Raw genomic sequence first — 24313 nt, forward strand, 5'->3', positions numbered from 1 at the left:
CTGGATCAAGTCACTAACTACTTATTTTGAATTTCAGTCCTTAAGCAATTAAGGATCCTTGTTAAATTATAATGATTTTGTCCATGAGAAATGAATAATACCAAAAAATATAGGTTAACTAGATACTAATATTTTAGAGATATTATTGAAGAACAAAGAAAATAATTTGCTGTGACAGGGACTAGATACCAAGATATTGTATCTTTGTCTCAAAAATATGAGTATAATTTTATTTAAGCAGACTTTTCCATCATTCCATGGAAATCAGAGACTATTCTAAAGCATCAAATGAACTAATTATACTTTGTTGTTCAAACTCTATCGAATTTAATTGTACAAACCCCTCTGAACTTCAAAGTCTGTTTTTGTAATAAAAGAGATGGATTGCAAGAGCTCTAGTGCAGTTGTTTTTACTAATTGATGTACATCTTGGCATACAACACATCTTCTAGATAATTCTTAATGCAAAATACACATTGAGGATTTTCTTTTCCAGTTCTACTAACATCCCACTCTAAAAAATAGAGAAAAGTGCTTTTGAGAGTACTTCACTATGCACGAAAAGACACTTATTCTCTAATAAATTTCTATTGATTTAAAATAATCTACCTTTCCTTCTTCATGAGGTATAATGAGGGTATAATGAAGAATTTTGAAATGTCTCTAAAATGCATTACAGTCTTTAAAAGAATGGTAGAGGCTCTCAACTAAATGCAATTTGAAAGAATTGAATAGAGACCCTCCACAGAATGCAAATCAGGTCCCTTGCCAAATATGAATCAGAATTGTCTTTATTTATTGAGGGTGTCATAATCATCGTCCTTACTTACGAGTACAGCTGTCCATATCGATTGAATTTCCAAGGTTATCTCAGAAACTGCACAAGAAATATAGTTTGTCTTCTATGAATTTATATTCTAGACCAACGCTGTCCAATATGGTAGCCAATAGCCAACTATGTCTATTTAAATTTAAATAAATTGAATTAAAATAGCATTAAGTTTTTAATTTCTCTGTGACACCACTAACATTTCATTTGTTCAATAGCCATATATGGCTAATAGTTATTATTTTAGATAGCACAGATAAAGATAATTTTTATCATCACAGAAAGTTTTGTTGATTATCCTCTTGTAGAGGCTTGGTATTGATGTGGTACAACAAATGTCCTACAGAAGTAAAGTTTGTGCAATAGAATTTTTATATATTATAACCCATTTACTTTGACTGGAAATATAGCTGATTTGTCCAATCAAAATATCTCTGTAATCATCCAAATTTCCTGATATTAAATATGAAACCATTTTATCTCAAATATAAAAGATGGCATCTAGCACATGATAAGTATTAAATAAATATTTATTGAATAAATACATTCATAAGTTGAGAAGTATTTTGTGTGTAAAAAGATTTTTTCTGGGGCTCATTTTTCTTGTCATTGAAGAAAGAATAACAAACAGTCACATTCTTATCCCAATAATGAATGATAATTTATTATTGAAGAAAATAAACACATTATGCGGAAAATAGAACATGGGTAGATGAAGTTGCAGATAATGCAAGAGGATATTTAGATGAGTTAGTTTGTTAGAATGAATTGGGAAGAGGCCTTACAGCAAATTGTCTAGAAAAATAAATAAAATAAAATAAAAGTACTCTTAGATGAAAGGACAGTAGAAAACAAATTCTTAGAAATGGGGAAAAGGCCAATAATATTAAGATAATATGGAGATTACCAGAGCCCCAGTTGACAAAGTTGAATACAGTTCATTCATTTAGACATTTTCATATAGGAAGTAGTTCTGAAATCTTTGTAATGTAACTGTATATTAGTGTGATTAAAATTTTTCTATGAAAGAAACAAAAGGGACACAGAAAATATAGGAATAATGCAGTGCCTGCTTGGACTTGTTCTTTAAAAGTAACCAGAGGAATGGGAAAAACCAAGAACCAGTGCCTTCCAAGAGATTAACCACAGCTCTAATAGAGAGTTACATAGAAAAGCTAATTTGGCTATACAATTAAGTTTCCTTTCCACTCAAATCCCTCAGTCCTAGGAGAGGAGATGACAGCAACCCTGTTCTAATGGGTTTTGATTGTAGTTTACATGTTTAAATTATATCACAAGAACACACTCATTTTCATGTAGATAGCAGCAAGGAACTACAGACAGCTTCAAGTTTAATTAGTTATCTTCTCTACCTATAGAATCATTTCTTCCCCTTTAACCATCAGGATATACAAACAAAACCAAAAAACTAATGTTCCCAGTACACGACATGGTTCTATAAAGTGAAGATACTGGATTGGAAGCTAGCTTCTATTAATTACTATTAGTTGATATTGGCAGCTAAGAATTGAATGTCATTGACAGGCGCGGTGGCACACACCTGTAATCCCATTGGCTAAAGAGGCTGAGGAAGGAGGATCAAGAATTCAAAGTCAATCTCAGTAAAAGTGAAGCACTAAGCAACTCAGTGAGAACCTGTCTCTAAATAAAATACAAAATAGGGTTGGGGACATACTCAGTGGTTGAGTACCCCTGAGTTCAACCCCCAGTACCAAAAACAAACAAACAAACAAAAACAAGAATTAAATGTCACAGGTAAGAGTTATGAAAAGAAACAATTTAAACTAATATACATTCATATTTAGAAACATATTTGGTGTTGACAGTTGATAGTGTTGATGGCATCTTATAAACAACAATGTTGAGAATTACAAGATAGAGATTAACATAGAGAAGTCATCTTCAATGACTTCATCAGTTTTTGAATCATTCTTTCAAATATTATACTTATTTTTCAAAGACATATTTTTTAATTTTAATTTTTGTTGTAAAGGTGCACATACAACGAAATTTTGGGGGCTGAGTTTGTGGCTCAGTGGTAGAGCACTTGCCTAGCATGCGTGAGGCACTGGGTTTGATCCTAGCACCACAAAAAAATAAACAAAGGTATTGTGTACATCTACAACTAAAAAAAAAAAAAAAAAAGGAAAAAGAAAAAGAAATTTTCAACCAGTAAAACTACAGTAGATGGAGAAATCTACTTGAGATTTCCAGTCTTTCTGAGATGTGATCACCACTACTGGATTTGTGTATGAAAGAATCTCAATCTGCATCTCTCTCTCTCTCTCTCTCTCTCTCTCTCTCTCTCTCTCTCTCTCTCGCTCTCTCGCTCTCTCGCTCTCTCGCTCTCGCTCTCGCTCTCTCGCTCTCTCGCTCTCTCGCTCTCTGTCTCTGCACTGTATATGGTGATGCTATATACTATATACACTATTAATGATGGCAGGACAGTATTCCTGTACACACTGTTGCTTCTAATACAATAAAATTCCAAATTGTAGATAGATGTGTGTTACTTTTCCTTTAGTCAGACATTTATATCTTCTTCTTAATAACTTTTAACTGTAAGCATCTGTTGCAGTGATTATCTTCCTACATACTGCTTTGTATATTTTAATTTAGCACATCTCTAAGCTACTTCTTGAAAAAGTAATTGCTCAAAAGAGACATAAATTTTAAATTTAGTAGATATTTACAGTTGGTTCTCCAATGAAGATAGGTTAGCACAATTGTAACAAAAATGTTTATTACAAGGAATGCTATGAAGTGAGGAAGAAAACTATTTCATGTATATCCTTCTGTTATGCCTCTTAGAACATATTTCTAAGATTAAAAATACTTAAGTTATTTAAGTCTAAAAGTGAATAAATAATCTTTTATATTAGTCAGTTATGCTCACCATTTGGATTTATAAATATCACTACATGTTATATTTGATTGTTGTTAATTCCACGTTTCAGACTACTCAAAGGCATATGCCTTGCAATTATTTATTATTTGTTTTAGTATTGTAATAAACAATCATGAAGGGTGACTAATTTTCCTCCTTCCAGTAGAAACTTTTATTTCCTTATTTTAGAGCTGTATAATTTATATAACTTTAATTTCAAAGATGTAATGTACAATTATTTAACTTTTAATTTAGATTCCCAAAAAGTTCATTTATTAACTTGGAGTTTACTGACTTCTTATTTATTACTGTCACAAAAGTATTTCTTAGATCCAGTTTAGGAGAAGACTGAAATTCAACATTAGAATTCCATAATCATAATTCACCATTTAAGATAACAAAAAGAAATGGAAGCTCTGCGGGCATGAGGTTTCAATAATGATGTGAAGGCTTACAGTTGTACCCCCCCAATTTTTTTCTTGTTTATAATTCACATTAGGTTGTTTCATGAGGGATCACAATTCTTGTCTCATTGTAACATCCTAAAAATACTACAGAACAATTCACAAATAAAATGTAATAAAATACTTTAAGTAATGTCTTTAACATAAGAATTTCTTTAAGAATTTATAAAGCACTAAGACAAGAATTCTAGATAATAATAAGTATGAATTCATAAAATATATAATCCATTTAAGTGACAATATGCTAACTACAGTTTAAATTGAAATTTTAATATACAGGTATCATCATTGCTATAATTTGAACTAAATACTGCCAAATATGTTTTAATATTTAATATATATTTATTATGGTACTAGCTCATGAGCTAATCATAAAATGCCAAAACCCATTCACAAACATTCGAACATTCTCTATTTTATACATCTAACTCAATCAAATCATGTTTAATTTAGTATTAATAACCTTAGTTCTGGAAATTCCCATTTGATCAATAATTTTAGATTCTAGTGCCCAAATTCTTGTATGTAATTATTTTTGTTTACTTATACATCCTGGGAAAGCATGAATGTACATCATATAAGTATATGTTGCCTAGTACAGATTCAAACATGTTTTTTCATGTGAGTAAAAATCTTGGCTTAAATTTTATCATTATTACATGATTCACTAATATCTTTTCTAAAAATAATCAACAAAAGCAAATAGAACTCTAAGGCCTAAAAATAGAGGATTCTCCTTATTTCTTTGATGTTTTCCCTCCTATATTCTATTCTAGTCTCTTCACATTAAGGTATTTTTTTCAAAATTCACTCTCCTGCAGTGCAGTTTATAGAGACACCTAGTGGTAAAAGGTAATGGTGGCATCTATGGCAGTCCTTAATGTTGACTTGATGATAGAAAGTTTTCATCATTTATTAATTTGAACCACAAGAGGCAATCTGGAATGTTAGTGCAAGTGTTTCTAACAAAACTACAAGCTATGTTAATTCCAAACGTGCTTAATATTTGTTATTTTAACAAATTTTGTTTTAATCAGGACAATAAACCTTTAAAAATAATACAAAATTTTAAAAAGCAGATTTTATAAATTAATTGTACTGAATGGAATTGTGAGAATTTTGAAAAGTAGCAAAATAATTAAAGTAGCTTTATCTCAGCTATTTTGGGAATCCTAGTAGTGAACACATTTCAGGATATTTTATAATTTCCACAGAGTTAATCAACATTAAAAGCTATTAAAAAGAACTTTTTAATAGGACTCAATATTCCTATGCCAAAGGTTTCTGTGATTAACATTTAATTTTAAAATGATATATTATGTTTTCTCTTTGAAATATTATATTTAAAATATTTTCCAAAATATTTAGAAGATAATAAATAGATAAAAATAAATTAATAGCCTTTTGTGAATAAAGTTTAAGTTATCTGTTTACATAAGGTACCTATATAGCAGTGGCTGTCAGTCCTAGACCAAATGTTTCTAAATTTAACAGGATGCCCTAGAATATATTTCCAAAAGATTACTTCTTTTCTCCCTCTTGTTTGGACAAGATCCAAACTTAACTCAAAAGAAACAATATTGTAAATGAAGAATTTATGCCTTAGTTTTAAAATATTTTCACAACAGATTCAGAGGAAGTTTTTAAAATGTTACAAAATCTCAGGAGATTGCAATATTTGCCTCCTCTAGACAAATACTTCTAATTCAACATATATAAGTGATGTGGAAAGACGTTATGTTTCCACTGAGTGCTTCATTAATATTAATCAAATGGTTAATTTGATTAATTATTATTATCCCAAATATTACTAAGAATCAGGGATTAGTTATGTTTTAAGACATAATTCCAAAATAAAATGTACAGAATATCTTTACGTGATAAAACTACTCAATTATCAAAGAACATGCACATGTGCTCTCAGCCTGCACTGGGCCACTTACTAAGATCAACTTTTCTTTTATTCCTGGGATGGGTTGCAGGCCTAATACTGCAAACACGGAAAACATCTTATGAAGGTACAAAACCTCCTTTTGGAGAGGGAGGTAACTGATTTCATGGAAAGAGCCAGGGATACTTACTGTAGAGATGTCGCTAGTGGAGTTTAGCAGGTGACGCTTCAAGAAACTCGCTATCGATACTTCATCTATTTTAGGGGTTTTCCAGCTTTATAGTTCACACGAAATGTATTCACATTCTCTCTGAAAGTCCTTCACATTTCCTTGATCTGCCCAGACATACTTATAAAACATAAGTCTTAAAAAAAGCAAAATAAGAGAGGAGGGGGGAAAGGAGCGCCCTCTTTACAGTTAGAATAAGCCACTCCCTCTTCCAGGGTTTTTTACAGTATGTACATGAGACAGCAGCGTGGGCTCTATTATTCTAAATGGCAGAGGAAGGCAGGCGAACATCGCAGGGCTGGAATCATCTGTCCCTGACCACCACCAAGCTTAGCACTGTCAGGGTTATTCCCACTCCTCCCTTTTCCTATACTAGAATTGCACACTCCCACGCTCCTATTACGCACATGGTCCAAGACTCCGCGGTCTCCCACGAATGTGACATCCAAGGGGTGCTCCGGCTGCGCCGCGGGAGCCAAGGGACGCCTTCGCCCTCGGCTGCCATCTATCGGTCACTTAGCGCTCGCTTCGCCCCGGGCCCATCATGTCTGCTGCAGCTTGGCTCCCACCAGCGGCGCGACAATAAACAAGTGCACCGGACGGGGCCCTGCACCCGTTACGGAGCAGATGTCTCAGAGATCCGGACGATGCTTACCGCGTTGCCACCTCCTCAACGCCCAGAACAGAAGACGCGACTTTCTCTGAGTTTTTTAGAACCGCCAGGCTGCCAGGACACGCCACAGGCGTAGAACAACGCTGTTCCTGCCCCTCAGACCCCCAAAGGATGTCGGAGATAAAGAGTTCCAAATAATGACGATCGTGCGCCGCATCTGGGGAAGGGATAGAGAAAAAACCCTGCAAACACCGGGAGCGAAGAAACAGCCAAGAGGATGCGGGAGCCGTTCAAATACTAATTAGGGGCCGCGGCGGCGGCGGGATCCGCTCGGGGACAGCGGCGGCGGGATCCCAGCTCGGTGGTCGCTGCGCGGGGGGCGGAGGACGGCTTTGGAGCCGCAGCCGCCGCTCCCGCTGCCAGACCAACGGAGGGGCCAGTACCACCTTCTTTCGCCCCCTCACTACCATGTACAGTGTGCGCTGCAAGAAGAAGGCGGGCTATGCATGCACACCCTCGAGCCCCTCTCTCTCTGGCTCTTCCCCGGGCGTGCGCCACTGACCAGGGGGAAATGTGGTGAAGACCGCGAGGAGAGAACCGAGGGGGGAGGGGAGGGCCGGCCGGCGCGAACCCAGGCCCGAGGGTGCGAGGAGCCAGCGGTAGCTGGAGGGGGCGGCGGCCACTGCTGGGTCGAGAAAGTTGCCCCCTATGCAGATGGGAACTGTAAGTACCCACCTGGGGGGGAGTGCGGCGAAGGGTGCCTGGGACCCCGCGATCGCGCTGTAGCGCGGGTGGGAATGAGTGTGAGAGTGAGAGTGAGTGTGAGCTAGTGCGAGCGCTCGGCGAGGCTGACCGTCACGTTGGCGGGGCCAGCAGTGCAAAGCAGCCTTCTCTGCGTCCCCCTCCTCCTTCTCCGCGCCTCCCCTCCCAACAGCTCCCCTCCCCGCCCCGCCCGGCTCCTGCTCCCAGCCCCTACCGCGAGGCGCCTCTCCAGCCCGTCCTTCGCCGCCCCCTCCCCCGCTCTTCCCATCCCACCGATCGAGATTTTCCCCCATTATCCCCCCCCCAACCCCGCTGCCCGTTCCGACCGCCGCGGAGAGCGCGGGGGAGAGCCTTTTGGGGAACCCCGGAACCCGCGGTCGCCACCGCGGCGGCGGCCCGGGGCTGCCGGCGTCCGGCCACCTCTTTCCTCCAGCGGCTCGGACTGCACTGAAAGCTGCCTTCTCTTGCTGCCTGGGCTTTAGCAAAACAGTGCACACCCCAAAGAGGTATTTTGTTCAGGGTAGCTATGATGAGTGGGCCCTGGAGATGTGAGACGGGGTAAGTCTGTCTTTTACTTTGCAAAAGAGGCTTGCGTCTGTGTGTGTGAGTGTGTGTGTGTGTGTGTGTGTGTGTGTGTGTGTGTGTGTATAGCGGGATGGCTTTCTTTCCTTCTACTCCCTCCCCTTTTTCCTCCCTTTACCCTTCCTTCGCTTTGGGGCGGGGTGGGGGAGGGGGAGCCTCGCGTCCTGGAACTCCCGGTGCTTCTGCCTGGGCGACGGTTCCAGCAGCTGTGCCCGGAGCCTCGGGTCCGGCCTGGGTGCTGGGCTCCAGCCCGAGCGGCTCCATGCTGCTTAATGCAGGGATGTGCTAGGCGGTGATCCAGCGTCTAAATTCTTTGGGAGAGAACAAATACGGTACCCTCGCCCCCGCCTTCCAAAAAATTTTTGATCATCGGAGGATGTGCCGCGCACCCGGGAAATTACAGCGATGGTGCGTTTCCCAGTCGGAATGTCAGCCTTCCCCGGCTCATTCAACTTTATTTTCTTAAATTTTCTGTCTCCTTTGATGGCAATGGGGAGAGGAAAGGGAGTGGAGCGAGAGGAAGCTCTTCGACCCTTGCTAACCAGAACTGAATTAAAGTTGTAAACGCTCGAGTTTAATACTGGCTGGACACAATTTGCTATGGGCTTTCTGATCGGGAAGGAGGTGAATGGGGGCGGGGAAGCGGAGGGAGGGAGGGGGAGGGGACACAACCCAGCTGAATGGATGTGCAGATTTGATCCAGCGGAGAACCGAAATTTCAAGGTAAACGTTTTGCTTTCATGGGGGTGCTTTAAGCTGGGAGACGTTTGCCATTGTGATGGGAGGTCGGGAATACTAGCGATTTTTTAACACTGTGATCCCGATTCGTCTCGACACGTCTGGGTGGCCAAACGTGAATGATTCACAGGCACACTTGCACATGTGCGTGTGAATGCAGGCGCTTTTAATATCGCGGACTGGAGTCCACTTGGAGATCAAGAGAGAGGTCTCTAAGCTTGAACCTGTGCGTCAGAAACATCTTGGCTTAGTTTGGTTAGGAGTCGACACCAGACTTAAGTGGTGAGGCAAAAGCAATGTTGACTAGAGAAAAGGCATCGGTTCCCAGAGCCCAACGTTTCTATCAAATGCCTACACCGCCCCCCCCCATTCCGCCGCCGCCGCCGCCCCCGCCAAACCCCGCCGCTTGGCTAACCGAGGCAACACGCACTCACACTCACTCCATTTATGTCCTCCCTTTAAGAGTGTTGCTGTGGAACAGAAGTAGGAAGTCGAAGGAAGCATTCAAGGGGACAAAAAGAAAGAAAAGGGGGAGGGGGTTGGATTGATTCCTAAGGGAGATGAAATCTCCGGTATTAGACCACTGAGCTATGTCACTTGCTTTTCTCCCTTCCACCTCTCTATTTTGCCTCTTGATGAACCCCAGAGTCCCATTCCTGAGGGAGGGGATATTGCAAATGTAATAAGCAACTCCAAAGATGGAGATGTTAGCGAGATGGTAGTTCATTCCAAATCTTGCTAATTCAGTAGGGTTAGTATTGCATACCGTGGCAAACAGACGCGGAGCCCGAGGTAAGGGAGGCTTTGGCGTTGGTCCCTGGGTTACTTTTAGCTGATTCCGGGTAAGCGGTAGGAATGTCCTCTTTAAACTCAAGGTATTCGGGAGGTGTTCTGAGATTGCGGATGCGGATGCCTTCGCTGAGTTCTTTGTAATCCATCGTGCACAACTATTTCAGTGGCTTAAATATGCGGTTTGGTACCTTTGCTGACAGGATCAATGAGGAGAAGTGGTCGCAGGGCGCTCTCAGGGAAGCGCTGCTAAGTGGCACTGTGCATGCAATTAGGACGCTGATGTGCTTAATAGCGTGGTAGTGAAGTCCACCATCAAAGCGAATGCGCTCCCTTTTTTCTCCATACTTAGAGCTCTAGAAGACAATTGGTGATTTAAGAGCTTCTTCTGTCTCCTTTTGATGCATTATCTTGCATTCTTTTTGCCTCTGAAAAGTATTCTTTAGCTTTCCACCTTGGCATTTCTTGCTGTGGTTTAAAATAGTCCAAGAATTGTGAGTCCTTGCTTTTCTATGAAAATGGGAGACCTACACGGTGAACTGTTAACCGAAGGGATTCTGAAAGAAAGAGAGGAAGGTGGGGGGTGCTCCATATAGGTGAGGAGGGGAACCTTGTAAAACGATGCTTCTTTTCTCTTAAATTAGAACCACAAAACTGAACTGACAGCCATTTTATGTATATTTATGGGTTGATTTTGTAAAGGGGGAAGTAGAGAAGAACACTAAAAGGGGACTTTGCCCTCATCTTGTGCAGTACTTCTGTGATATACTCATTAGAAAAATGAAATGAACCTTTAAATCAAATTGAATATCATTTTTTAATATAGTCTGCTGAATTTCATTGTTCCAATAGGGTGGGGGTGGGAGTTGACATTCCTATCCCCTCTTGTATTTCCCAGAAATAGTATCAGGGAAGAGAGACTTTCTGATTAATCTCTTAATTTTTTGTCATATTCTGTTGTTTCCTTGTTTCCTCTCTCCCTTGCAGGAGGTAAAATGCACACTTGCTGCCCCCCAGTAACTTTGGAACAGGACCTCCACAGAAAAATGCATAGCTGGATGCTGCAGACTCTAGCATTTGCTGTAACATCTCTCGTCCTTTCGTGTGCAGAAACCATCGATTATTATGGAGAAATCTGTGACAATGCATGTCCTTGTGAGGAAAAGGACGGCATTTTAACTGTGAGCTGTGAAAACCGGGGAATCATCAGTCTTTCTGAAATTAGCCCTCCCCGTTTCCCAATCTATCACCTCTTGTTGTCTGGAAACCTTTTGAATCGTCTCTACCCCAATGAGTTTGTCAATTACACTGGGGCTTCAATTTTGCATCTGGGTAGCAATGTTATCCAAGATATTGAGACTGGGGCTTTCCATGGGCTTCGTGGTTTGAGGAGATTGCATCTGAACAATAATAAACTGGAACTTCTTAGAGATGATACCTTTCTTGGCTTGGAGAACCTGGAATACCTACAAGTCGATTACAATTACATCAGCGTCATTGAACCCAATGCTTTTGGGAAACTGCATTTATTGCAGGTGCTTATCCTCAATGACAATCTCTTGTCAAGTTTACCTAATAATCTTTTCCGTTTTGTGCCCTTAACGCACTTGGACCTGCGGGGAAACCGGCTGAAACTTTTGCCCTATGTGGGGTTGTTGCAGCACATGGATAAAGTTGTGGAGTTACAGCTGGAGGAAAACCCCTGGAATTGCTCCTGTGAGCTGATCTCTCTCAAGGATTGGTTGGACAGCATCTCCTACTCAGCCCTGGTTGGGGATGTGGTTTGTGAGACCCCCTTCCGCTTACATGGCAGGGATTTGGACGAGGTATCCAAGCAGGAACTTTGCCCAAGGAAACTTATTTCGGACTATGAGATGAGGCCACAGACGCCTTTGAGCACCACGGGGTATTTACACACCACTCCGGCCTCGGTAAATTCCGTGGCCACTTCTTCCTCTGCTGTTTACAAACCTCCCTTGAAGCCCCCTAAGGGAACCCGCCAACCCAACAAGCCCAGAGTGCGCCCCACCTCTAGGCAGCCCTCTAAGGACTTGGGCTACAGTAACTATGGCCCCAGCATCGCCTACCAGACCAAATCCCCGGTGCCTTTGGAGTGTCCCACTGCGTGCACTTGCAACCTTCAGATCTCAGATCTGGGCCTAAATGTAAACTGCCAAGAGCGCAAGATCGAGAGTATTGCTGAGCTGCAGCCCAAGCCCTACAACCCGAAGAAAATGTATCTGACGGAGAACTACATCGCTGCTGTGAGCAGGACAGACTTCCTGGAGGCCACCGGACTGGACCTCCTGCACCTGGGTAACAACCGTATCTCAATGATCCAAGACAGCGCCTTTAGGGATCTCAGCAACCTGAGACGCCTCTACCTGAATGGCAACAGGATAGAGAGACTGAGCCCAGAATTATTTTATGGCCTGCAGAGTCTTCAGTATCTCTTCCTCCAATACAATCTCATACGGGAGATTCAATCTGGGACTTTCGATCCAGTCCCAAACCTCCAGCTGCTATTCCTGAACAACAACCTTCTGCAGGCCATGCCCTCAGGCATCTTCTCTGGCCTGACCCTTCTCAGGCTCAACCTGAGGAGTAACCACTTCACATCCTTGCCGGTAAGTGGAGTTTTGGACCAGCTGAAGTCACTCATCCAAATCGACTTGCATGACAACCCTTGGGATTGTACCTGCGAGGTGGTGGGCATGAAGCTGTGGGTTGAGCAGCTAAAAGTGGGCGTTCTAGTAGACGAAGTGATCTGTAAGGCTCCCAAGAAATTCGCAGAGACAGACATGCGCTCCATTAAGTCAGAGCTGCTGTGCCCAGACTATTCGGATGTGGTGGTTTCCACACCCACACCATCCTCTATCCAAGTACCAGTGAGGACCAGCGCCGTGACCCCTGCGGTCCGGTTGAACAGCACTGGGGCCCCTGCGGGCTTGGGTGCCGGCGGAGGTGCATCTTCCGTGCCCTTATCGGTGTTGATCCTCAGTCTTCTGCTGGTTTTCATAATGTCCGTCTTCGTGGCCGCGGGGCTCTTTGTGCTGGTCATGAAGCGCAGGAAGAAGAACCAGAGCGACCATACCAGCACCAACAACTCCGACGTGAGCTCCTTCAACATGCAGTACAGTGTCTATGGTGGCGGCGGTGGCGGCCCAGGCGGCCACCCACACGCCCACGTGCACCATCGTGGGCCGGCTCTGCCCAAGGTGAAGACGCCCGCGGGCCACGTGTATGAATACATCCCCCATCCATTGGGCCACATGTGTAAAAACCCAATTTACCGTTCTCGAGAAGGCAACTCCGTGGAGGATTACAAAGACCTGCACGAGCTCAAGGTCACCTACAGCAGCAACCACCACCTGCAGCAGCAACAGCCGCCGCCGCCGCAGCAGCCCCAGCAGCAGCCCCCGCCGCAGCTGCAGCTGCAGCCCGGGGAGGAGGAGAGGCGGGAAAGTCACCACTTGCGGAGCCCCGCCTACAGCGTCAGCACCATTGAGCCCCGGGAGGACCTACTGTCGCCGGTGCAGGACGCCGACCGCTTTTACAGGGGCATTTTAGAACCAGAAAAACACTGCTCCACCACCCCCGCCGGCAACAGCCTCCCGGAATACCCCAAGTTCCCATGCAGCCCCGCTGCTTACACTTTCTCCCCCAACTATGACCTGAGACGCCCCCATCAGTATTTGCACCCGGGGGCAGGGGACAGCAGGCTGCGAGAACCGGTGCTCTACAGCCCCCCGAGTGCTGTCTTTGTAGAACCCAACCGGAACGAATATCTGGAGTTAAAAGCAAAACTAAACGTTGAACCGGACTACCTCGAAGTGCTGGAAAAACAGACCACATTTAGCCAGTTCTAAAAGCAAAGAAACTCCCTTGGAGCTTTTGCGTTTAAAACAAACAAGCAAGTAGACACACAAGGTGAACACATTTGATTAATTGTGTTGTTTCAACGTTTAGGGTGAAGTGCCTTGGCACGGGATTCTCAGCTTCGGCGGAAGATTCAGAAAGGGTGTGCAATTTCCTTTACATTTTACACGTGGGAAACGTTTGTGTAAACTGGGCACATCACTTTCTCTTCTTGTGTGTGGGGTGGAGGAGAGGAGAAGGGCTTTATGGAGGGCAGTTTGCTGCGAGGGTGACTTATGTTAAAGGTTGCAGTCGTTTTTTAGTTAAGAATGGTGGAAGATGACAGCCCATAGATCCTACTATTCCTCTTTTGCTCCCTCACTCCTCCCTTTCTCCCCCTTTAAGCCATGGGTGGGTCTAAATGGCTTTGGTGGAGAGACTAGCACACCCCAACTTTAATAGAAAGTTTGTTCTCTCTATTCTTCTCCCTCCCTTTCCACCACCCTTCTTATTCCTTTCCTTTGTTTTTAAAGGATGTGTTTGTATGCATTCTGGACATTTGAATTGAAAAACAAAATATTGTGATCTAGAAAAGGATCACTATAGATGTGGACAAATCATTAAAATTACAGAGCTATATGATCCATAATTGATTAGTCAAAATAACTTATTGATGAAATATACAAATATTTTATTGTAGCACCTATTTTTATATGCACATTTAGCATTCCTCTTTCCTTCACTATTTAGCCTATGATTTTCACAGAGGTATCGCATTGTATCAGGAACTGCATTACCAAGACTGAAGTGATATCAGGAAGGCATTTTAAATCATTCAAAATGTGGAGCACTTAATGGCAAAAATCTTTAAAAGCCAATGCAGCCACCCAATTGGACCTGTAATTTTTTAAAGCTGATTATATCCCATTGTATAAAAGAAAAAAATAGGGCAATTAATTGGGCCGTTCAAGAGAATTTTGTGCAAGTTTTTGGTTTCATTAGAGAAGATTTAAAAGTATTTTTATTAGTGAACCAAAACGATGTATTGATTTGACTACTATTGTAGCCGATTTTCGATTGTTTAACAAAACCCAGTTGCATTTGTACAGATCCACATGTACTGGCACCTCAGAAGACCAAATGATGGACTGTACAAGTATCTATACAATGTCTTTATCCCTCTGGGCAGCAAGCAATGATGATAATGAAGAACAGGATCTCTGTAAGATGGGGCTATTGTTGTTAAATCTCATATGTATCCCAGCACATGTAATTTTTTAAATAGTTTCTGAATAAACACTTGATAACTATGTCAAATATGAGGGATTGAAGTAATGCTTACTTGAGGTGCAAAAGACCTAGCTATGTGTGATTGGTGGAATCTCCAATATTAACAATTTAAGAAATAGTTGCTAAACTTCATTCATAACAGAAATTCCCATAATTATGTTTCAAATATATATGTATGTATATACATATATGTGTATATATACGTGTATATATATATATGTGTATATATATATATGACCTTGTTGGTTCAGGGAAGTATGTTCTTCTGAATGTGTCACTTAATATGTTTATTAATGACGTTTCAATTGTATATGCTGTTTCCTCACTGAGTATTCAACTAATACATGGAACATGGTAAGTAGTATACTACATTTTTATTTTTCTCTCAATATCATGTATGTCATCATATCAGTATTATTTATTCAATTTACAATTTTCTATAATTTCCATATATTAATTTATGTAAACTGTCTTCAACAGTTATGATCGATACTCTATCTAAAGTTGATTAATGCCCTGAATGTTCAAGATGTTGTTGGGTATAAGCTGTTCACCTCTGAGTAAGGTTTGCTGATGATTTTCATTAGTTTAATGACAAGAAATGTTTGACTTAATCTGAAACTTTAAAAGCCCTGTGTATCATTTCTTTGAGTGGATCTCCCCATAACCTCACCTGGAATATGTGCAATATCAAGGGCTGTTCATGAACTTCACCTTTAAGGAACAATTGCCATGGCATTCTGCCACAAAGAGGCAGCATTCACCCATGAGTAAATTGACAGTAACTACTTGAATTCAGATGGAACAGGTGGTAAGTTTCCTTGAAGAATTAAAAAAAAAAATGTAATGCTACTTTGACCAAGTACAGTAAACTATCCATATTCTTTGCAACATTTTTCCTTCCAATTTTTTTAAGGGGAAAATAATAAGCTTAATAATGCCATGATATTATCTTGAAAAAAAATGTATCTCTTATTCTTCATCTACCTCCTCTATATAAGATATGAGATTAGAAAAGAAGAAATAAATATTAACATTTGAGTACATATCTGGGATTGTTACTAATTTTTCTTCACATTGGGAATTATTTTTTCCTTTAAAAAATGTATCATTTCCTCAACATTATTATATATAAATATGAACGTGTTTTATAAATTCTAAAATATCAGTGCAAATGTAACTAGATTTTACTTCTTAATTGATATATAAAATGATAAGGTAAGATTTACACAAAGCTAAAGATGTATTTATGGAAAATATAAGTAATTTCCAAAGAAAGTTCATTAATGTATTTTTCAATGATTTACAAACTTTTATTTTTAAAATCAGTACAATTCCATATCATCTTTCCAAATATTCTCTTTAGGTGTTTTGTTCCTCTTTATTCTTCCTAAGGTACCCAACATGTTTTAAAGTTGAAATATAACATTACATGATTTACTAACTGAATAACAGAGGTTACTTTCAATTTTTATATTTTCCCAAATGTATAAGGGGGATAAACATAAATTCATGGTGGATGAAAAAAAATTTCCTGTCAGAGTCACGAAACTGTATTAAATGAATCATGAAATCGTACAAAATGAAAAATTAATTATTTTGCGCTAAGTAAATAGACTGGTTATATCACTGGTACATTACTAGATTAAGGAACCCAACAAAATCTCTCCATATAAATTTGGGTAATTATATGTAGTATTTCAGGCATCAATTAAAATTCAAATATGAACTATACTTACTCTTTGTGCTTTCTCTATTTAATATGTTGCATAATCATATGTAAACATAGTTCCAGGTAGATATTATGAAGCATCATTTTATCTCTGTATGATTATTGTGTGGCTATTTAAATTATCTCAGATAAATTAAATATATTTAATGTAGATGAAGATAATTTGTATACCTATATAAAAATGATTTACATTGTTGATTTAAGTTATGAGTTATACAACTTCAGCAAAAATATCATAATTGGAGCACATGCTTTGTTTAGGTAAGATTATGATCTTCACACATGTAAGTGGAAAATTTTGGCAACTGAGCTGCATATGGAAGTCAGTTTCTTACCATTGTTCCCTTCACCCCTGTAGGGAAATTAAACTATATAGAGCATCTATGTAAAATGTGAGAAAAGTTACCTAATCTAAGACTGCAGATTCTCAATTTATATATGTGCTATGCTAGTTACTAGGATGTATTGTTGTAAAATTATTTAAATTAATATGTATAATTTCCTTTCCCCAATCTATTATTTCTGATTCTTTCTGTACATCTCTGCCCTGATTCTCTTTCTGTACGTCTCTTCCCTCCCTCTTTCCTTCTCTTTTCTTTCATTATTTTTCAGTAGGGCAAGAGAAAGAGTGAGAATAGTTCACTCCTTGTTTGAAATGCCAAAGACTGGCTATTTAATTTCAAGGGCTCAGTGGATTGTTCCCAAAGTCACATGACTCCAAATTAATGAAAATAAACCAGACACAAGTATGCTTTCAATTCTGATGGAAATATACTCGTTGCATTTTTCAGATGACTCCAAACTAAGATATTTGCAGGCATGGCAAAATTTTAAAGAATAAATTTTACACCAAAGGACAAGAAAAAAAAAGTGAATAGATTCAACCCCTCCAAACCAGGCACATTTAATTAATTGACATTCAAAGAGAATAAAATGTTATGACAGTGGTAACTAAACTGTTATTGAAGTAACTTTTTAACTTATGGTTAACGTTCCCAAACCCCTTGGTTTGCAGATATTAGTCATGTGCCTAAAAACAATCTAACATCAATATATAAATAAACCTTATATTCATTAATATTTGATTTGATAGGGTACAGTTTATCATTAATTTTAAATCAATGTAGTGCCTTTTTATAACTTCAATACCCATGTATATTTCTATGAGTTTATATAACCTACACATGTCATACAAAAGTACATGGATTATGAGAGTTACCACATATGCAATTTTCATCCAGGGTTTGTTATATGTATTAATATTTCTAAGACTTTCTAATTCATACTTTCATGTTTCATGCTTCAGAAATGTTAGCATGGAGGAAAGAAGAGTGGTGCAGTATTTTTGAAACAATTAAGCATTTTTTTTTCTGTTTTTAGCAGACCACATGGCTAAAAGACACAAGCCAAATATACTTCATGGAACTGTATGAGTATCTGTATCCAGTAAAAATTTTTTGTATACATTCTTTTTAAGAACTACATTTAAGGTTAATTAAGGTTGAGTCATTTCAATTATTTTCTATGAAATACTTTTGTAGATCAGAATATAAATATTTTATAGAAAACTGATGTAATGCAAATATGAAATAATTTGGCATTGATATTGTCTTGTAAAAATGTGGTGGTATATTGCATAATGCAAAGTGTGTTATACATTTTTACTAAATAGTGGGAAACTTATTTCATAGGAAAAGTAGTACAAAAATACATTGATTGGATATCTTCCAATTACTTTTTTGAAATTAGCTATCTCAATCAGTAAACATGAATGAATATTATATGTTTCTATAAAACAAGTATCTACCTGTTAAAATTCACATGTATTTTTAAAAGTTGAAGTTATGAACCAATATTTGATATTGGTATGTTATGATACTGGTATCATGTTATGATAATTGTAACTCAACTGTTGTCAAAGTAACTCTATAATGGATTAATTAATTTGGTTTTGTTTTTTTGGGGGGGTTCTATAGCTTAACAAATGTAGAGATGAAAATTTTGGTTTCTTCTTGAATGTTCAATAGTACCCTGGTGTACTTTGGACAAGCTCATTTGCATAGCATTCATTTTAAGAAGTTTGTTTTACATATCACCAGATAAATTCAACTCAAATTTAATTGTTATATTTTAATACTGAGCCATAGTTATATTCATATATATACAGGTAGGAAAATTCTTTTAACTTTAGTGTGCATATTTTAGATTTTTTACTTATAAATCAGTGATAATTTATCATGTTTTCAACTAAAATACTTTTAAAAGAATCTTATTTTGCAGTTCATTTAAAAACAAAACTTAATATGATATGTTGAAACCAAAATCAGTGTATATTTCAGTTGGTTTGGAGTCTATTTATATAAAATACAAAAGGTAGTAATAAAACCAATTTAATTAATTAGCAGATTTCTTTGTCAGAAGCCATAATACCTTAACAATCATGCTTCAATGAGAAGTTCACTGGAGACATGCAGACTAAATTTTAAAATATAAAATATAAAGATCAAAATATGAAAATTAATACTTTATCAATTAATATACCTATAATATATATATATACATAAATTACCTACACAAAAAATTATACCTATTTTAAACTATACCTATAGAAAATCTTGAAGTCCCCAATCAAAAGGGTAATTCTCTAGTGAAAAATTAATAATATGGAAAATTTATAGCTATAGTATTATTTAAATCTGAGCTTTAACATGTTCTTTAAATCTCCACTTTAAATATAAAGTTTATAGCCATGTTTTCTTTATATCATTGAATTTTCCCCTTGCTGCAGTTCTCCTAAAATATACATAAATATATATTGTTTTTTATATTATTGTTTGTTTAGCATTTAAGAATTGAATATTAAAATGCATAGTTATGGACAAGCACTGTTAAATTGCAATTTTTTTTTCATTCAAACAGTATCCCTCAATTTTATAATATCCTCCAGTTTTTAAAGCTGATGAATAGAATTTTCATATAGGTGCCTCCAAATGATAACACAGAAATTACTTTTATATTTCAGGGAATATTCAAAAACATTCACCATACAGTCATTAAAATCCATTAGACCACTGTAATGATCTTTTCATTATCAGTGATTCTTAAAGATGTTCAATTCTTGGATGAAAATTTATTATCTTCCTAGAATTTTTTAAAATACTAAAGATAAATATTGAGTATTCAGAGTAATAATTTAATATATCTTTTCCAAAATTAACAAAATTTTACATAGGGAAAACCATTGACAAAATGTCTCTGTACAATTTTAAAAATTGCTTATTATCAGTGGCTTGTATAGTCTTGGACTTTCAGTGACTCTGTCTTCCTTTAATAATTTTTATCAGGGAATATATTTTTTGAATAGCATGTACTTGGGTCATCTTGGCCCATTATGGCTTTTGGCTTACACTCTTCATTTAAAAACTCTTTGTCTAAGGCATACTGAAATGATCTTTTATTATTATGTTTAATTCTTGCAACTCAAATCATTCCCTCAAAAAATTGTATTTGAAAAAAAAAGTTGGTATAGTTCTTCAGTTAACAAATTTACATGAATTTTAAGAGTAACGTCAGTCAAATTAATGGCATCTCCTCATAAGTGTTAAATTAAAAAAAATTACATTATTCCTAATGTAACATTGAAGTTAGGATGTAAACAGGACTTCATGTGAGTGAAGGGGTACGGATTTAAAATGCAACTACTGACTTGTCACTCACAAATAACCATCGTAAATACAACAGATCTACAAAGGAAAAGTTGTCAATTTCTTTGTTACTGTGTTTAAAATAACACTCTGGTTAACTGAGTGGCTCATATAGTTTACAAAATGCCATCTTTGTGTGCTTTTAAACATTAATGAAGTGCTTGACAATTGATGACCCAGAGTTAACTCCTGAAAAATCTGTTTTCATCTTTTCAGAGCAGGTTTACTTCCTTGTTTTAGATATAGTTGACTGTGTTTAGCTGGATGAGTACCTTGGAATTTTCTTAACCTCACAACTTCATTTGAGCATTGGAGCTTCTGAGTGTGCTCAAATAAATTTTGTCCCTCTAATATTAAAAATTATGCATTGGAATCATAAATTTTCAGGTCTTGCTCTACGGAAACTTGGATTTTATCAATGCTTTATATGTAATATATAAGGTAGCAGATTTTAAAGAAATCAAAATTAAATATAAAGATCAGAATGAATATTTTTATTTTAAAAAGGGAATTGATTTAGTATGTATTACTGTTCTGTCAGAAATACAAATGTCTTAATGTTAACGATTTACCAATTCAGGAGTCTCCCACAGATAAGATGACTGACGTTTAGGTGATTTAACCAAATGCACTGTCTCCTGGACACAGCCCTAGACCTCATAAGGGAACCAAAAACAGTAACTTAAGAAGTACACTTGGAAAATTATGATTGCAGTTTACACTAGAAACTTTTCCTAAAATGTCTAGCACTGATGTACTCGAAGAATGATGAAACTCAATTCAATGAAAATATGAAAAACATCATGTGAGAAACAATTCTAGGCTGGAAGATATAACTTGAAAAGTATTATTCTATAGAATTAGGACCAAAAAATGTTTTTAGGGGATAAGACAGAATTGCCAAGACTTTTTTCAATGTATTTGAATAGACTACTTGGTGGAAGAAATGTATTTTGCCACATTGCTGAATTTTTCATGATTTTTTTTTGTAAATGGTATATATATGTTCCATATTTTTGTTTTATTTTAATTTTTCACTTTTCTGAGACTAAAGCATGACATACAATGTAAAAAACTTTGAATTTTATCTTTATTATCATTTGCCTCAAAATGTTAATTAGCTTTGTTACATAAATATACTATTAGTAAGATATTTGTTTTTACTATTGATTTGATCCAGTTATCACGTAATCTTTATTTTTTCCTTCACTGAAAATGAAATATGTTGTGTGTGAAATAATGAAAGAGTAGATACAAATTATTTGCTGTTATTTTATATGAAATGGTAGCCAGTGGCTAAAAGATAAAACCATAGTCCTAGGATTCTGAATTATGTTTCTCTTTCACCATAGATTGATGGTGTGACCTTTGACAACTTTGGGTTTCAGCAGTAATCCCATCCTGTTAAAATGAATACAATGAACTCAGTTTATGAAGATCAGAAAGAAATTTCTATTGCAAGTTTTCTCTACTGGGTGTTTCTCAATTGTGACCCTAAAATTAGCAACATGGTAATGAATTATCATTGTGGTTTATGCTGTGCACCTACAAAAAATCAAAATTATATCTTTCAAATGAAAACCTCTTTTGTGGGTATAATATTTGTAAAATATTAGTTTCAAAGGTATCTTTAAAATTTTCCTTAACAATTTAACAACATTAAATGGTCACTTGTAGACAATTGCTTATAAATTTAAACTTCCCACAAAGGAAGTTTTTACTTTTTTACACATTCTTACCATTTGAAATGACATGATTGAGCTTTCAGTGTATTTTTATAAACACGTTATCATTATTTATTCTTCTAAAATTTTAGAATACTTTCCAAATTAGGCAAAATTTGTGTTTTTTTTCACATATGCTTATTGTATTTGGATTTAATAGATTTCGGAATTATGTCTGAGATGATTTTTATTTTTCTTGTTTTAATTTAAGCAATACTGAGTATACTTAAAATATTAAGGATCTTCAGATCATTTTTGCAGTTAATTCAAAAAAGTACAATAAATGGATTATGTATTATTCCTCATTTTAATATTGTAACTTTGGTAAATGTTCTATTACATAATGACTACTAATATAGATCATTTTAATTTCCTTTTATCTGGTGTGGTGTAAGTTTGGCAGTTAAACCAGTACTGAAAATATTTTTTTTCTCAGTATTCTCAAATGTCATTACTGGTGCAGCTTATTAGTCTCAGTGACAATCAGTTCTTCCTCAAATGCTTAGGGGAATATTTTTAGAGTTATAAACAGAGAACTCTAATAATTAGCATTTAAAATAATCACAATGGCTAATTCATTACAAAAGCAATAATGAAATCATACCTTCTGTATTAATGGACAGAAAAACTCAATTACTTAAAACCAATGTCTTAAATGACACTGGAATTGGAGGTATTCATACTAATAAAAAGATCTTAGTGAATATCATAGGCAACTTACAATATTTGTACTATACAATGTTTGACATTTGTAGTATACAGATTTTGTGTCTCTATTCCAAGCAAGAGGGTTAATCCAAAATTGCTTGGATTGTCATTTTCTTCTTTAACCAAAATTCACCTAAATAAAAAGGGACTGCTACAAGTAGTATTTATTGTAGAAAACGGAAGAGGGAACAAGGGAGAATTGAGATGCTGGCTGTAGCTATCACCAGATCCTGGAACTGTGTCTTGCCTTCAGCAGTCACTATCCTTATTGAATTAACAAATGTATATTTATAGATGTCTACAGACTAAAGAGAATTCAATGAATAGCATATTTTCCTGACACCATTTATCTCAGCATAAGCTATAAGGATGTTTAGAATGTCAGTAAGAATATTAGATGACTGTTAATACATGGCATGCAGATTTATAGCATATCACTAGGGGTGTTACTATTGAATGTTAAATATAATGTACACAGGAAATATTTTTCAAATGGCTCCCTTTTAGTACATGCTTCCAAAAACAAAACTTCGGGTGGTCGAGGAAAAAATGGAAAATCATATTTGGGTACTTAAAGATTATCCCAATTTTTAAATTGTAATTCTTCATTTTGCTTATTTCTGGTTGACAAGTTTTGTTTAAATTTAATAATATGGAAATAATAGGTAATTACTCTGCAATCACTTTACTGTTTTAGGGCAGGTCTTAATGGAAATACTGGTGAAAATTTCAGACATATTTCAGCAGGTATGCTACTGGTGTTTTCAAGCCTGGTGAGGTGTTTATCTATTTAGAAAGCTTTTCTGGGCACAATGTATTTTCCCTGGGTATGAGAAAACCAGTTCATCTTTTTAATGAGAATGTTACCTCTAGGGAAAAAGTAATCCAGAAGGAATAATACATTCCTGAGGGCAGTTGCCTACACAGGGATACATTATTCTCTAAGGCTAACTGCATGTATATTTCAGTGGACGGTTTTAATATTTTAAGATATCATTGCATTTTGTCGTAAGGCACCCTGACTACAGGATACAGTATTTTTCAAAATTATATATTGACATATTTTCCTAAGCTTCTTTATGCACCAATCATAATTTTGGCAGTTTTATTTTTTGTGAACATTATAGCTGTCTTAATATTTGAAGTATAATGAAAAAATTGCTTACATGCAATGTACATTTGTTTTAAACTTAGAAATGGAAAACAGAAAGCTTAAGTAAAGAATGCTTTATTAATTTCACTTATCAACCCCAAATAAGCTGTGTACAAAGACCCATGTAAGTAATCCCAGCTACTCAGTAGGCTGAGGCAGGAGGATCTAAAGTTCAAGATTAACCTGTATAACTTAAGGAAACTCTATCTCAAAATAAAAAATAAAATGGGCTGGGGATGTAGCTCAGTGGTAGAACACCACTGAGATAAGTCCTCAGTAAAACACATATACACACACAAACAGAAAAGAAAGAATGAACACCAAATAGCACAATTTCTT

General features: G+C 37.2%; 1 protein-coding gene and 1 long non-coding RNA gene across 5 annotated transcripts in view; one reads left to right on the top strand and one right to left on the bottom strand.

Moving 5' to 3' along the window:
* LOC110598690 (uncharacterized) overlaps positions 1 to 7858 on the bottom strand; it is a 317709-nt gene extending 309851 nt beyond the window's left edge. Inside the window, exon 1 of the long non-coding RNA XR_013423467.1 lies at positions 7670 to 7858. This is a non-coding gene — a long non-coding RNA (uncharacterized LOC110598690). The remainder of the gene's footprint in view (positions 1 to 7669) is intronic.
* Slitrk5 (SLIT and NTRK like family member 5) lies at positions 6846 to 14980 on the top strand. 4 transcript variants are annotated; one of them, XM_078016197.1, is made up of 2 exons: positions 6846 to 7469; positions 10793 to 14980. In XM_078016197.1, the coding sequence occupies exons 1-2, from the start codon at positions 7403 to 7405 to the stop codon at positions 13672 to 13674; spliced, it is 2949 nt and encodes a 982-aa protein (XP_077872323.1). In that variant the 5' UTR covers positions 6846 to 7402; the 3' UTR covers positions 13675 to 14980. The 4 variants fall into 4 exon arrangements, with proteins under 4 accessions (XP_077872323.1, XP_021585733.2, XP_005317104.2 ...); XM_021730058.3 differs by lacking the exon at positions 6846 to 7469 and adding an exon at positions 7499 to 7657; XM_005317047.4 differs by lacking the exon at positions 6846 to 7469 and adding an exon at positions 7752 to 8254.
* Positions 14981 to 24313: the final 9333 nt, after the last annotated feature.

Source organism: Ictidomys tridecemlineatus, chromosome 6 (genome assembly GCF_052094955.1).
Source record: "Ictidomys tridecemlineatus isolate mIctTri1 chromosome 6, mIctTri1.hap1, whole genome shotgun sequence".
Classification (NCBI taxonomy): Eukaryota; Metazoa; Chordata; class Mammalia; order Rodentia; family Sciuridae; genus Ictidomys; species Ictidomys tridecemlineatus.

Excerpts from the sequence above, each read along its gene's own strand:
- Slitrk5 (XM_078016197.1), top strand. The coding sequence starts at position 7,403 with ATGTACAGTGTGCGCTGCAAGAAGAAGGCGGGCTATGCATGCACACCC. Across the intron at positions 7,470-10,792 it reads CTCGAGCCCCTCTCTCTCTG|GAGGTAAAATGCACACTTGC; the intron begins GCTCTTCCCCGG and ends TCTCCCTTGCAG.